Source organism: Oncorhynchus kisutch, linkage group LG11 (genome assembly GCF_002021735.2).
Source record: "Oncorhynchus kisutch isolate 150728-3 linkage group LG11, Okis_V2, whole genome shotgun sequence".
Classification (NCBI taxonomy): domain Eukaryota; kingdom Metazoa; phylum Chordata; class Actinopteri; order Salmoniformes; family Salmonidae; genus Oncorhynchus; species Oncorhynchus kisutch.
Genome location: NC_034184.2, coordinates 22,479,694 through 22,495,269, shown reverse-complemented (window position 1 = coordinate 22,495,269; position 15,576 = coordinate 22,479,694). Strand labels below are relative to the sequence as shown.

The 15,576-nt window shown below is 40.6% G+C and overlaps 1 protein-coding gene across 2 annotated transcripts in view; it reads right to left on the bottom strand.

Annotated features, from left to right (window-relative positions):
- The window catches only part of LOC109899864 (leucine-rich repeat-containing protein 1), a 69,270-nt gene extending 54,067 nt beyond the window's left edge, over positions 1-15,203 (bottom strand). The window contains exon 1 of one of the 2 annotated variants that reach the window (XM_020495471.2): positions 14,476-15,203. In XM_020495471.2, the coding sequence (XP_020351060.1) occupies positions 14,476-14,634 (159 nt within the window). In that variant the 5' untranslated portion in view covers positions 14,635-15,203. The remainder of the gene's footprint in view (positions 1-14,475) is intronic. The other variant, XM_020495470.2, reaches the window with a different exon arrangement.
- Between the last annotated feature and the right edge of the window lie 373 nt (positions 15,204-15,576).

Here is a 15,576-nt window from a genome sequence, read left to right as displayed (position 1 = left end):
TGGTTGCTAGGTTAGCCCGTTAACCATCCTCCTACAGGTTCTAAACTTTGCAAGGCATGTCACTTCACCCATCTCTTCGCATAGCCTACCACTAGGGCCTACCACTGTTATTCAAGCCCAGAAGCTAGGATATGCAAAACCTTGGTAACATTGGATAGAAAACACTCTGCGGTTTCTACAACTGTTAAAATAATGTCTGTGAGTATAACATAACTGATATGGCTGGCAAAAACCAGAGGAAAATCCACCCAGAATTTTTTGGTCAACAAAAAATTGTTTTTTAACGTCGGCTTTAAACTAGACATCGGGCCGATACCGATGTTGGCATTTTTAGCTATTATCATAATATTGGAAACTCACTCACCGTTAATGTATGCCAGTTAGGCTCTACACCCCTTGTAAAGCAGATTAATGTGCTAAATTAAGAAGTTATTTGGCCACTTTAGTTGTGATACAAACCTTACTAAAACATATGAGCTAGACGACTATGGTTCAAACAAGTTGCAAAAAAAAGCCATTGTGCTGGGCATCATTCACAAGTGACAATATATAATTCACAAGTGATAGCCTGATGGGTGACAATATTAGCCTATTTAAATCTTGTCTTTACATATACTAAATTTATTTTTATTTTTTTTATTTCACCTTTATTTAACCAGGTAGGCTAGTTGAGAACAAGTTCTCATTTGCAACTGCGACCTGGCCAAGATAAAGCATAGCAGTGTGAGCATACAACAAAGAGTTACACATGGAGTAAACAATTAACAAGTCAATAACACAGTAGAAAACGAAGGGGGGGTCTATATACAATGTGTGCAAAAGGCATGAGGAGGTAGGCAAATAATTACAATTTTGCAGATTAACACTGGAGTGATAAAAGATCAGATGGTCATGTACAGGTAGAGATATTGGTGTGCAGAAGAGCAGAAAAGTAAATAAATAGAAACAGTACGGGGATGAGGTAGGTGAAAAGGGTGGGCTATTTACCAATAGACTATGTACAGCTGCAGCGATCGGTTAGCTGCTCAGATAGCTGATGTTTGAAGTTGGTGAGGGAGATAAAAGTCTCCAACTTCAGCGATTTTTGCAATTCGTTCCAGTCACAGGCAGCAGAGTACTGGAACGAAAGGCGGCCAAATGAGGTGTTGGCTTTAGGGATGATCAGTGAGATACACCTGCTGGAGCGCGTGCTACGGATGGGTGTTGCCATCGTGACCAGTGAGCTGAGATAAGGCGGAGCTTTACCTAGCATAGACTTGTAGATGACCTGGAGCCAGTGGGTCTGGCTATATAACATATGCACCTGTATCGAAACAGGGGCAGTGGGAAAAATAACATGTCATCTATGCACTTAAATAGCTAATGGTGGATGCTTTTCCCCCTGGTTTATTTTTATGCCAGCCAGGTTGCTTATATTTACAACAGGAGAATAACTTGTGCTTAATATTAGGAAAGTTAATAAATAAAATAAATATCGTAGGCTTAGCCTATAGAAAGATGGGATCCACTTTTTAAGAGGCCATCAAAACTCTGTTTTCTCCCGCAATTGCATAACCTATAGAAATGTTGCACAACATGAGCTCAAGGGCTCTCATGAAGTGTTTGATTAGATTTTGAATACCTTTGCATTGATGTCAGTGATTAGAGGGACAATAGAGTGCTAAGTACCAGGCAGTTAGCGCGTTTGGTAGGCTACTAATGACCAGCAGTAGCATCAGAGCTTGGAGAAGCCTAATTACTGTGACTAAATGGTCATGTGGAATTTGACTGCCTTCATGACTCGTGACGGGGTGTCGGTAATACGGTCACCACAACAGCCCTACCCACCACTGTTTTCTTAACCACAACTAGATGGATGCATGAAATAATTTATATGGAAATAAATATCCCTGAATGACTGAAATATTGGAATAAAGTAGGTAAATGCAATTCAAGGCATGTATCAAATTGTTGCTTACTGAAACTCCCAAAGTCATCCACTCCTTGTAATACATTTGAAGCAATAGCCTACCCGCGTGTGATCAACTAGATTATAAATTCAGCACCGTCTTGATTAGGACAGTACCATCATGCTGTGACACAAGCGTGGGGACTCAGATTTTTGTTTTCCCCGAATCTCCATTTGGATATTGTTTAGGCTACAATTAGGCTGGGAAAATGTTACCTAAATTGAGGTGAGTGCTGCCCATGATCATCTTGTCTAGTATGCTCATTTATTAGAACATTTTGCCATGTTATGGAGATTAACTAATGGATTATTTTGCTCTACACTCGCAGTCGCCTAGTAGCCTAGGCCTACTCCCAACCAAAAGCCTGTGACTTCACCGACTTGTTTGATAATCAATTAATGTGATTTTGTTTCACTGAATCTCTGCATAGACAATTTGGTTAATTGGTTTCTGGTTAAGCAAATAAGTGAAGGTGGTATACAGTGCATTCGGAAAGTATTCAGACCCATTGACTTTTTCCACATTGTTACGTTACGCATTTTAAAATGGATTACATTGGAAAAAAATACAATCTACTCACAATACCCCATAATGAAAGTGAAAGTCCATTTTTTGCAAATGTATTAAAAACAGAAATACCTTATTTATAAGTATTCAGACCCTTTGCTATGAGAGCAGATGCATCCTGTTTCCATTGATAATCCTTGATGTTTCTATAACTTGATTGAAGTCCGCCTTTGGTAAATTCAACTGATCTGGGAAAGGGTAATAAAAAAATGTCTGCTTCATTGAAGGTCCCCAAGAACACTGCAGCCTCCATCATTCTTAAATGGAATACGTTTGGAACCACCAAAACTCTTCCTAGAGCTGGCAGCCCAGCCAAACTGAGCAATCGGGGGAGAAGGAACAAGTGGTGACCTCGTTGACCAAGAGGTCAGAGAGGTGACCGAGAACCTGATGGTCACTCTTGACAGAGCTCTAGAGTTCCTCTGTGGAGAACCTTCCAGAAGGACAACCATCTCTGCAGCAATCCACCAATCAGGCATTTATGGTAGAGTGGCCAGATGGAAGCCACTCCTCAGTAAAAGGCACATGACAGCCCACTTGGAGTTTGCCAAAAGTCAACCAAAATCTCTCAGACCATTAGAAACAATATTCTCTGGTCTGATGAAACAAAGATTGAACTCATTAGCCTGAATGCCAAGCGTCACTTCTGGAGGAAATCTGGCACCATCCCCACTATGAAGCATGGAGGTGGCAGTATCATGCTGTGGGGATGTTTTTCAGCGGCAGGGACTGGAAAACTAGTCAGGGTTGAGGCAAAGATGAGCGGAGCAAAGTACAGAGAGATCCTTGATGAAAACCTGCTCCAGAGCGCTCAGGACCTCAAGACTGGGGAGAAGGTTCACCTTACAACAGGACAACAAGGCTAAGCACACAGCCAAGACAACGCAGGAGTGGCTTGGGGACAAGTCTCTGATTGTCCTTGAGTGGCCCAACCAGGGCCCAGATTTGAACATCTCTGGAGAGACCTGAAGATAGCTGCGCAGCAACACTCCTCATCCAACCTAACAAAGCTTGAGAGGATCTGCAGATAAAAGTGGGAGAAACTCCAAAATAAAAGGTGTCAAGCTTGTAGCGTCATACAAGACTTGAGGCTGTAATCACTGCCAAAGGTGCTTCAAAGTACTGAGTAAAGGGTCTGAATACTTATGTAAATGTCATATTGTAATTGTTTTTATAATATATATATATATATATATATTTTTAAATTAACAAAAAATCTAAAGCCTTGTTTGTGCTGGTAAATTATTTATTTATTTAAATATATACACACATACAGTGGGGCAAAAAAGTATTTAGTCAGCCACCAATTGTGCAAGTTCTCCCACTTAAAAAGATGAGAGGCCTGTAATTTATCATATGTACACTTCAACTATAACAGACAAAATGAGGGGGGAAAAAAATCAGATTTTTAATTAATTTATTTGCAAATTATGGTGGAAAATAAGTATTTGGTCACCTACAAACAAGCAAGATTTCTGGCTCTCACTGACCTGTAACTTATTCTTTAAGAGGCTCCTCTGTCCTCCACTCGTTACCTGTATTAATGGCACCTGTTTGAACTTGTTATCAGTATAAAAGACACCTGTCCACAACCTCAAACAGTCACACTCCAAACTCCACTATGGCCAAGACCAAAGAGCTGTCAAAGGACACCAGAAACAAAATTGTAGACCTGCACCAGGCTGGGAAGACTGAATCTGCAATAGGTAAGCAGCTTGGTTTGAAGAAATCAACTGTGGGAGCAATTATTAGGAAATGGAAGACATACAAGACCACTGATAATCTCCCTCGATCTGGGGCTCCACGCAAGATCTCACCCCGTGAGGTCAAAATGATCACAAGAACGGTGAGCAAAAATCCCAGAACCACACGGGGGGACCTAGTGAATGACCTGCAGAGAGCTGGGACCAAAGTAACAAAGCCTACCATCAGTAACACACTACGCCGCCAGGGACTCAAATACTGCAGTGCCAGACGTGTCCCCCTGCTTAAGCCAGTACATGTCCAGGCCCGCCTGATGTTTGCTAGAGAGCATTTGGATGATCCAGAAGAAGATTGGGAGAATGTCATATGGTCAGATGAAACCAAAATATAACTTTTTGGTAAAAACTCAACTCGTCGTGTTTGGAGGACAAAGAATGCTGAGTTGCATCCAAAGAACACCATACCTACTGTGAAGCATGGGGGTGGAAACATCATGCTTTGGGGATGTTTTTCTGCAAAGGGACCAGGACGACCGTGTAAAGGAAAGAATGAATGGGGCCATGTATTGTGAGATTGTTAGTGAAAACCTCCTTCCATCAGCAAGGGTATTGAAGATGAAACGTGGCTGGGTCTTTCAGCATGACAAATGATCCCAAACACACCACCCGGGCAACGAAGGAGTGGCTTCCTAAGAAGCATTTCAAGGTCCTGGAGTGGCCTAGCCAGTCTCCAGATCTCAACCCCATAGAAAATCTTTGGAGGGAGTTGAAAGTCCGTGTTGCCCAGCAACAGCCCCAAAACATCAATGCTCTAGAGGAGATCTGCATGGAGGAATGGGCCAAAATACCAGCAACAGTGTGTGAAAACTTACAGAAAACGTTTGACCTCTGTCATTGCCAACAAAGGGTATATAACAAAGTATTGAGAAACTTTTGTTATTGACCAAATACTTATTTTCCACCATAATTTGCAACCAAAAAGTGATTTGCCCTACCCTTACTGTGTTTTGTGAATACTCTGATTCCCCCATTGTGGCCAATTCAATTGCGGTCACTGTTACCGGTTTGGTAACAGAGTGAAGCGCTTTAATAACTTAATAATTCATAAACAAAATAGTTATCGGTAAAAACGCAAACTTTTTTTTGGGGGGGGGGGTCAGCTTTAATAGTGTTAACTATAACACTATTAAATATTATTATTTAATAATGTTAACTACATTTGTAGGTCTACCTTTACTTGGTACTTCTGTGAACTCTCATAATCCTTCCTGAAAATAAATTAAAGATATGTCGGTTTTTGGTTTAAAAAAATGACAAGACATTAGGCAACATTTCTTAAACTTACAGTAGGCAAATACTTTCTGAAAAACGTAATATAAAATGTTGATATTAATTGTCAGTGGCCGTTTCTTCAACATTATTGTGTTGGTGTATTTTTAATCTTAAGATATTTTCTACTATACTTTTTTAAAGACCCCTTTCCCCATCTGAGTGACCAGAAATCAAAGCTATTGCTTTTTACACATTTCTGGGATGTAACACGGTTAAAAAATGTATCTATGCCTTAATTTCCCAAAAATATAGACTCCTAGCTTTCATTTGAAACCAAATTTGAAATGCTCCTATAAACTTCACATTGCTGCTCATGGGTCCTATTACATGGAAATGACCAAATGTAAATACTATAGGCCTGTCTTGTGTTAAGGCAAGTGTTACATCACCACATTGATAGCAAATGTGATGGGACCACAGAATGAGCAGAGCACATTACAGTACAACAGTGATCTGGAGGGTTTATTCTGTTTGACTCGTCTTGCGCTCACTCAGCTAGCCTAGATCGTATTAGTTACATGCCAAGGAGCACCATCAACTATGGTTGTGGTCTTTCTTACAGCATGGCATGCAAAGCAAGGGAGCTCCCCTCTTCTACTCTCTCAGAAATATATTAAAATTAAAGCTTAGAGAATGATGAATGGGATGAAAAAGCATGTTTTCTCCGTGTTCCCTAATGTTTTACCTTGGGTCATTTCCATGTAAAAATGACCCATGAGCACCAACATGTGAAGTTCATAGTCATATATCAAATTGGGTGTCAAATGAAAGCTACGGGTCTACATTTTTGGGAAATTAAGGCAGAAATACAGTACCAATAAAAAGTTGACACATACTCATTCAAGGGTTTTTCTTTTACTATTTTCTACATTGTAGAATAATAATGAAGAAAACTAATGAAATAACACAAATGGAATCATGTAGTAATCAAAGAAAGTGTTGACCAAATCAAAATATATATTTGAGACTCTTCAAATTAGTCACCCTTGCCTTGATGGCAGCATTGCACACTCTTGGCATTCTCTCAACCAGCTTCACCTGGAAGGCTTTTTCAACAGTCTTGAAGGAGTTCCCACATATGCTGAGCACTTGTTCGCTGATTTTCCTTCACACTGCAGTCCAACTCATCCCAAACCACCTCAATTGGGTTGAGGTCAGTTGATTGTGGAGGCCAGGTCTTCTGATGCAGCACTGCATCACACTCCTTCTTGGTCAAATATCCCTTACACAGCCTGGAGGTGGGTTTTGGGTCATTGCACTGTTGAAAAACAAAATGGGGATACCTCGTCAGTTGCACAACTGAACACATTCAACTGAAATGTGTCTTCCACATTTAACCCAACCCCTCTGAAGCAGAGGTGCGGGGGGCTGCCATAATCAACATCCATGTCTTCAGCGCCCGGGGAACAGTGGCCAATGCTCTAACCACTAGTGCAAACCAGATGGGATGGCGTATCGCTGCAGAATGCTCTGGTAGCCATGCTGGTTAAGCGTGCCTTGAATTCTAAATAAATCAGTGTCACCAGCAAAGCACCCCCACACCTCCTCCTCCATGCTTCATGTTGGGAACCACACATGTGGAGATCATCCATTCACCTACTCTGCGTCTCACAAAGACACAGCGGTTGGAACCAAAAGTCTCCAATTTGGACCAAAGGACACATTTCCACCAGTCTAATGTCTATTGTTCGTGTTTCTTGGCCCAAGCAAGTCTCTTCTTATTATTGATATCCTTTAGTAGTGGTTTCTTTGCAGCAATTCAACCATGAAGGCCTGATTCAAGCAGTCTCCTCTGAACAGCTGATGAGATGTGTCTGTTACTTGAACTCAGAGAAGCATTTACTTGGGCTGCAATCTGAGGTGCAGTTAACTCTAATGAACTTGTCCTCTGCAGCAGAGGTAACTCTGGGTCTTCCTTCCCTGTGCCAGTCCTCATGAGAGCCAGTTTCATCATAGCGCTTGATGGTTTTGTGACTTGACTGACCTTCATTTCTTAAAGTAATGATGGACTGTCATTTCTCTTTGCTTATTTGAGCTGTTCTTGCCATAATATGGATTTGGTGTTTTACTAAATAGGGCTATCTTCTGCATATCACCCCTACCTTGTCACAACACAACTGATTGGTTCCAATGCATTAAGGAAATAAATTACACAAATTAACTGAACAAGGCACACCTGTTAATTGAAATGCATTCCAAGTGACTACCTCATGAAGCTGGTTGAGAGAATGCCAAGAGTGTGCAAAGCTGTCATCAAGGCAAAGGGTGGCTACTGTGAAGAATCTCAAATCTAAATTATATTTTGATTTGTTAACACTTTTTTTGTTACTTCATGATTCCATATGTGTTATTTCATTTTTTATTTAACTGGGCAAGTCAGTTAAGAACAAATTCTTATTTACAATGATGGCCTACGAGAAGGCAAAAGGCCTCCTGCGGAGACGGGGGCTGGGATTTAAAAAAATAAAAATAGGGCAAAACACACATCACAACAAGAGAGACACCATAACACTACATAACGAAAAAGACCTAAGACAATATAGCATGGCAGCAACACAACACATGGTACAAACACTATTGGACACAGACAACAGCAAAGGGCAAGAAGGTAGAGACAACAATACATCACACGAAGCAGCCAAAACTGTCAGTAAGAGTATCCGTGATTGAGTATTGGAATGAAGAGATAAAACTGTCCAGTTTGAGTGTTTGCTGCAGCTCGTTGCCGCAAACTGAAAAGAGGAGCGACCCAGGGATGTGTGTGCTTTGGGGACCTTTAACAGAATGTGACTGGCAGAACAGGTGTTGTATGTGGAAGATGAGGGCTGCAGTAAGTATCTCAGATAGGGGGAGGGAGGCCTAAGAGGGTTTTATAAATAAGCATCAACCAGTGGGTCGTGCGACGTGTATACAGAGATGACGAGTTTAAAGAGTATAGAGTGCAGTGATGTGTCCTATAAGGAGCATTGGTGGCAAAGCTGATGGCTGAATGGTAAAGAACATCTAGCCACTCGAGAGCAACTTTACCTGCCGATCTATAAATTACTGCTCCGTTATCTAGCATGGGTAGGATGATCATCTGAATCAGGGTTAGTTTGGCAGCTGTGGTGAAAGAGGAGCAATTACGATCCAGACTATATCACATCCGGCCGTGATAGGGCGGTGCACAATTGGCCCAGCGTCGTCCAGGTTTGGCCGTCACTGTAAAAAATCATTTGTTCTTAACGGACTTCCCTACTGAAATAAAGGTTAAATGTAAAAAATAAAAAATATATATAAAATAAAAAATAAGAGGAAACCAAGTCTGGATTTAACCTTAGCCTGCAGCTTTGATACATGCTGAGAGAAGGACAGTGTACCGTCTAGCTGTACTCCCAAGTACTTGTATGAGGTGACTACCTCAAGCTCTAAACCCTCAGAGGTAGTAATCACACTGGTGGGGAGAGGTGCATTCACCTTACCAAACCACAACCTTATTCTGAACACCTCCAAAACAAAGGTAAAGGGCAGAGAATGTTTGTTGGACACTAAAAAAGCTTTGTTGTAGAGTTAACACAAAATCCAGGTTGAGGTCTTCACTATTATTCTACAACGAAGAAAATAGTACAAATAAAGAAAAACCCTGGATTGAGTAGGTGTGTCTAAACTTTTGACTGGTACTGTATGTTTCTCAACCATTGTCTATCTTAACATTTTGGCATGAGTAATTGTTTTTATTTCTGATCAAAGAGATTTCCATCTGGTGTCTTAAAAAACACCTACCAGAATAAGTCTTAAAGTATTAGAAATAGATCAAAACAAAATCAAATTGAAGTAAAGACCCCTACCAACTAATATCAACACATATTTAGGCTGAGAAAGTATTTGCCTTCTGTAAATTAAAGAAACATTGCATTGTAATTCCATTACCAAAAACCTACATATATATATTTTAAGATATTTTATTTCTCTCCCTCATGAGGAACTAACAAATAAAGGTAGATTCCCTCACAGTACTAACAAATAAAGGTAGATTTACCAATTGGTTAGTGTTTTTACTTATATACTTTTTTGTTTACAAATTAAGTGATTAAATCTCGTAATTCTGCCTTTCTTCATCTCTTCTCTCTCCAGTTAATCCCGGCCCTTACTGAAACATACCCATGAGCACGCTCTTTCCATTGACTGTAACCAGTGTCCGCACCCACTGAACGCCAACTGACACTGGACGTCCATGCACAATGAAAAGTAGTTAATACTTGGTCAGTTTGCCCTGGCCTTGATTTCAACATCCACAGATGTAGTTTTTTGGGCCAGGACAGACCGGCCTTGATTTGGCCCAAACAGACTGGTGACTGACCAAATCTGAACCAATCATAGATGTCTATGTTTCACAAGTTTGGACAGCACAGTGAAGCACAGTAGAGTACAGTAAAGAAAACAATTTTATAGTTCAGTACAGTATAATGTACCGTATTGTACTATATTGAACTCCACTCCAGGGTTTCCCAAACTCGGTCCAGTGTGTAGAAAATTACCCATATATAGCCTCCCGGGTGGCGCAGTGGTTAAGGGTGCTGTACTGCAGCGCCAGCTGTGCCACCAGGCTCTGTCGTAACCGGCCGCGACCGGGAGGTCCGTAGGGCGACGCACAATTGGCCTAGCGTCGTCCGGGTTAGGGAGGGTTTGGCCGGTAGGGATGTCCTTGTCTCATCGCGCACCAGCGACTCCTGTGGCGGGCCGGGCGCAGTGCGCACTAACCAAGGTTGCCAGGTGCACGGTGTTTCCTCCGACACATTGGTGCAGCTGGCTTCCGGGTTGGATGCGCGCTGTGTTAAGAAGCAGTGCTGCTTGGTTGGGTTGTGTATCGGAGGACGCATGACTTTCAACCTTCGTCTCTCCCGAGCCCGTACGGGAGTTGTAGCGTTGAGACAAGATAGTAGCTACTAAAACAATTGGATACCACGAAATTGGGGAGAATTTTTTTTTTAAAGAAAACTACCCATATATGCGAAGGAGGATATTGTATATTTCTACTAGAGGTCGACCGATTATGATTTTTCAACACCGATACCGATTATTGGAGGACCAAAAAAAGCCAATACCGATTAAATATTTTTTTTTTTTTTTTGTAATAATGACAATTACAACAATACTGAATGAACACTTATTTTAACTTAATATAATACATCAATAAAATCAATTTAGCCTCAAATAAATAATGAAACATGTTCAATTTGGTTTAAATAATGCAAAAACAAAGTGTTGGAGAAGAAAGTAAAAGTGCAATATGTGCCATATAAGAAAGCTAACGTTTCAGTTCCTTGCTCAGAACATGAGAACATATGAAAGCTGGTGGTTCCTTTTAACATGAGTCTTCAATATTCCCAGGTAAGAAGTTTTAGGTTGTAGTTATTATAGGACTATTTCCCTCTATACCATTTGTATTTCATATACCTTTGACTATTGGATGTTCTTATAGGCACTATAGTATTGCCAGTGTAACAGTATAGCATCCGTCCCTCTCCTCGCTCCTACCTGGGCCCGAACCAGGAACACAACGACAACAGCCACCCTCGAAGCAGCGTTACCCATGCAGAGCAAGGGGAATAACTACTCCAAGTCTCAGAGCGAGTGACGTTTGAAACACCATTATCTAACGGGTGGCATCCATAAGTTTAAATATTCCTGTTACATTGCACAACCTTCAATGGTATGTCATAATTACATATAATTCTGGAAAATTAGGCAGCCCAAACGGTTGCATATACACTGAGTCTGTGTGCAATGAAAGCAAGAGAAGTGACAATTTCACCTGGTTAATATTGCCTGCTAACCTGGATTTCTTTTAGCTAAATATGCAGGTTTAAAAATATATACTTCTGTGTATTGATTTTAAGAAAGGCATTGATGTTTATGGTTAGGTACACATTGGAGCAACGATACGCACTGCATCGATTATATGCAATGCAGGAAATGCTAGATAAACTAGTAATATCATCAACCATGTGTATTTAACTAGTGATTATGATTGATTGATTGTTTTTTATAAGATAAGTTTAACTTCTTGGTGACAGGGGGGCAGTATTGAGTAGCTTGGATGAATAAGGTGGCCAGAGTAAACTGCCTGCTACTCTGTCCCAGATGCTAATATATGCATATTATTAGTAGTATTGGGGGGGGGAACTCATATGGCAGGCGAGGAAGTGGGAAATCTGAGGCTTGTAGTTTTTTTTAACTCAGCCCCTATTGTAGATACAGTGGGATATTGGTTATGTTGCACTTCCTAAGGCTTCCACTAGATGTCAACATTCTTTAGAACTTTGTTTGAGGATTCTACTGTGAAGTGGGGGCTCATAAGGGCTGTTTGAGCCAGGTGTCTGGCAGATTTCTACAGACTCTGAGGCGCGGTCATTAGAGAGTTAGCTCTCGTTCCATTGCTTTTCTACAGACAATGGAATTCTCCGGTTGGAACCTTATTGATGATTTATGTTTAAAAAAATCCTAAAGATTGATTCTATACTTAGATTGACAAGTTTCTACGGGCTGTAACGGAACTTTTTTAACTTTTGGATTCGTTTACCAAATGCCCTAACAAAAGGTGCTTTTTGGACATAATGATGGACATTATCGAACAAAACAAACATTTATTGTGGAACTGGGATTCCTGGGAGTGCATTCTGAAGAAGATCAAAGGTAAGTGAATATTTTTAATTCTGTTGACTCCACAACATGGCTGGTATCTGTATGGCTTGTTTTTGTGTCTGAGTGCTGTACTCAGATTATTGCATGGTGTGCTTTTTCCGTAAAGCTTTTTTGAAATCTGAGAGCGGTTACATTAAGGAGAAGTATATATTTAATTCCATGTATAACACTTGTATTTTCATCAAAGTTTATGTTGAGTATTTCTGTAAATTGATGTGGCTCTCTGCAAAATCACTGGATGTTTTGGAAGCAAAACATTACTTAACTTCATATGGCTGCAGGGGCAGTATTGAGTAGCTTGAATGAAAAGGTGCCCATTGTAAACGGCCAGCTCCTCAGTCTCAGTTGCTAATATATGCATATTATTATTAGTATTGGATAGAAAACACTTTTGACCGAGCTACCTGATGCTAAGTGTACTTAATGTTTTATCGTGCGATCGATAAACTTACAAACGCTTGGATTGCTTTCGCTGTAAAGCATAATTTCAAAATCTGACACGACAGGTGGATTAACAAAAGGCTAAACTGTGTTTTGCAATATTGCACTTGTGATTTAATGAATATGAATATTTATTGTATGTAGCGCTATGCTATTCAGCGGTTGTTGATGACACTTATCGCGATATGGGATTGAAGCCATAACAGGTTAACATAATGCGCCAAAATGTATCTTTCATCTCTCTCTGGGTTTTCAGAACTTTCCATCAATTCGCAAGTGGCCAAATCTCACTGGAGAAATCATCCGAGCGAGGGAAACAGTGTCCCTCTCTCTCAGTATGTGTAGCCCATGTATTTGATGCTGTCTGGACCAAAAGAGTATAACATGTTGCTGCCATAGCATTTGATTGATTGATGCCAGCAAGCATTTGGTCTCCCTTGAAAAAAAATAAAAAATCTTAAATTAGCCAATCAGCATTGAGCTGAGCTCAACTATGGGTTGTCCAGGTGCAGCAAAACGCCCCCCAAGGGAGGCCAGTTGTGATGTGGCTTCAGACCAATCAAATCACTTGTCTGTTTCTAGTCTGCTTATGTTGATGTCCTGCAGTAGCTAGCTTGCTAAATTGGCCCTTTCCTAAGCCATGGATGGAGATGGGGATTTGGACTTGTGGTTTTGACTTAATTCTCTGTACAGGCCAATGATTAAGACAGTGTTTCTTACCTAACCATAAGTGAATATGTTGTGCCACTGGCCTGAGATGATTGAAGTTCAATATGTAGCCTAGTAGGCTCACATTACCTAGCCAGCTAGCTAACTTAGCTGGTTCATTGTTGCCCATTGGAGGAAGTCAGGCGATCAAGCATTTTAGCTCGGTAGCCTGTGACAACAAAAAATAAAAGTGTACTGTATCTGTATGAAAGTTCCATAGACCGTTGACAACATGAAAGAGAGGAAGATGGCATTGGCGTTCAACTAGTCTAAGTAGGGTGAGTCATCACACACACACGTGATATTTTGCTAAATTGATTAGACTAATTGTTTTTGATATCTTTAAAATTTGTTTTCAGTGTATTAAACTAAGCACATATAGCCTTGTTGGTTTGATGATGTTTAAATTTTTAAGTTTAAATATTGCTGGAATAGAGTTAATAAAGTTAAGCTCCTTTAGTCCATTATTGGGCTAAGCCTAGGCCTAACTGTTGTAGTCACTTCAAAACCACAGGGCCAGAGATACTCATCATTGTGACAGGCCTATTTCACCTTTAATCTTTCAAATACTGACAACTACCATATAGTATCCACATAGCCAGATATGTGTGACAATCAAGCGGATCCTAATGATTGTTTTATGTAGATTGGTTATTGAATAAAGAAGTTTGCAGCTGATTAGTCTTCGCTCGTCATAATAAAGATCAAATAGCATGACAGTAGAAAGTGTCTTTTGTAGTAGGCGATGTTTTGCAGTTTGCATAATGTCAAATAAGGCGTGCGCATCATTCCACGTAAAAAATCTGTCCAAGGAAAATGCCTACGACATACGCGTTCCCTCTCTGTCCTGACGAATGGCGATATTGCGTAATGATGTCCCCCCTGAGATGCAATCATGTACCTAACGATCTGTTTAAACTGCAGGTTATGGTATTTTCCATCACATGAACAACACGTGGTCATTGGTTACATTTAAATTACAACTTGTGTTTTTTCCTGACATGCCACCATGTAAACCTTATCAGCGAACTTCGCATTCTACAGGTTTAGCTTAGCAGCTAACTTAGCCAGTTGGAAAACATTCTGCTTACCTTGGGCAAGTCACTGAGTTGGTTAGCATCCAGCAAAAGCTCCTCCAAACTCCGACTGTAGCGGTAGATCTCATCCGGAACGTATAACAGAGAACAGTGCCGCTTATCGATCAATTCAACATGACGATTGCACCGCCACAGGGGTATACACTGAAACATCACGGGGTGATGGCAAAATCCGTTCTTAAAAAATAGCCCGAAAAGACGTAAAATAAATGAAACGGAAGGCGCAACTGAATACGGACAGCTACTACTCGAACTGAACTAGCTAGATGGCTTGCCAAACACCTTCTTGCTATTCGAACGAATTTTCAAAGACAACAAACATCGAAACCACCTCCACAGGCGTAAATAAATTGCACTGGACACCATGGAATACTACATACGCTGTCTCTCACTTTGAATAGTTGTAGGCACCTGATTTTCGCTTGGTTCTTTATCCTTTAATCACGTCGCCACTGGGATGTTAGTAGTTTTTCTAATCGTGTCCAGAAAACGATCACATCTCTGTTTTATTTCGTGTAACGTACTGTTTTCCTTGTCCCAGAGTTAATTTCCTCTCAGTCTGACCCGGAACATTCACTCCCTCATTCCAATCTGACGTCACCAATCCTAACCGCTCCCCCCTTTGTATATCTCCCTCCCCCTCTAGAAAAGTAGAAGCCAGAGAGGATTATAGATAGGCTTCTGATTCATTCTTCAGTTGGCCTACTGTACCTCAGCTCAGTGTTATTTTAGCCTGAAATAGCCTACAGTTATACATATCTTTTGACCTTTTTTTTATACAGTTTATTCTGGAGTTATACTTTAGAGTAGGTAGGTAGAGTACAAATAACTAAATAACATTTTAAAAATGCATTTCAGCATGGATGTTTTTTTTTTAAATAAAGCATTTCTCTCAAATGTCAACCTGTCTTTATGGTCTCCCTGTCTGAATTGAACATGTAAATCTGGGGTGCATTCAGTTTGGTTCAACATTTGATACGTTTGACGGTTTGTAGTGTACTGAATTACCAAAAGGGTGTGCATCATTTTTCAACCGCCTTTGAGGTAGGGCTACGTTTGCTCCCTTTTGGTGGGTGTGGCGAAGTCTGGCCTAAT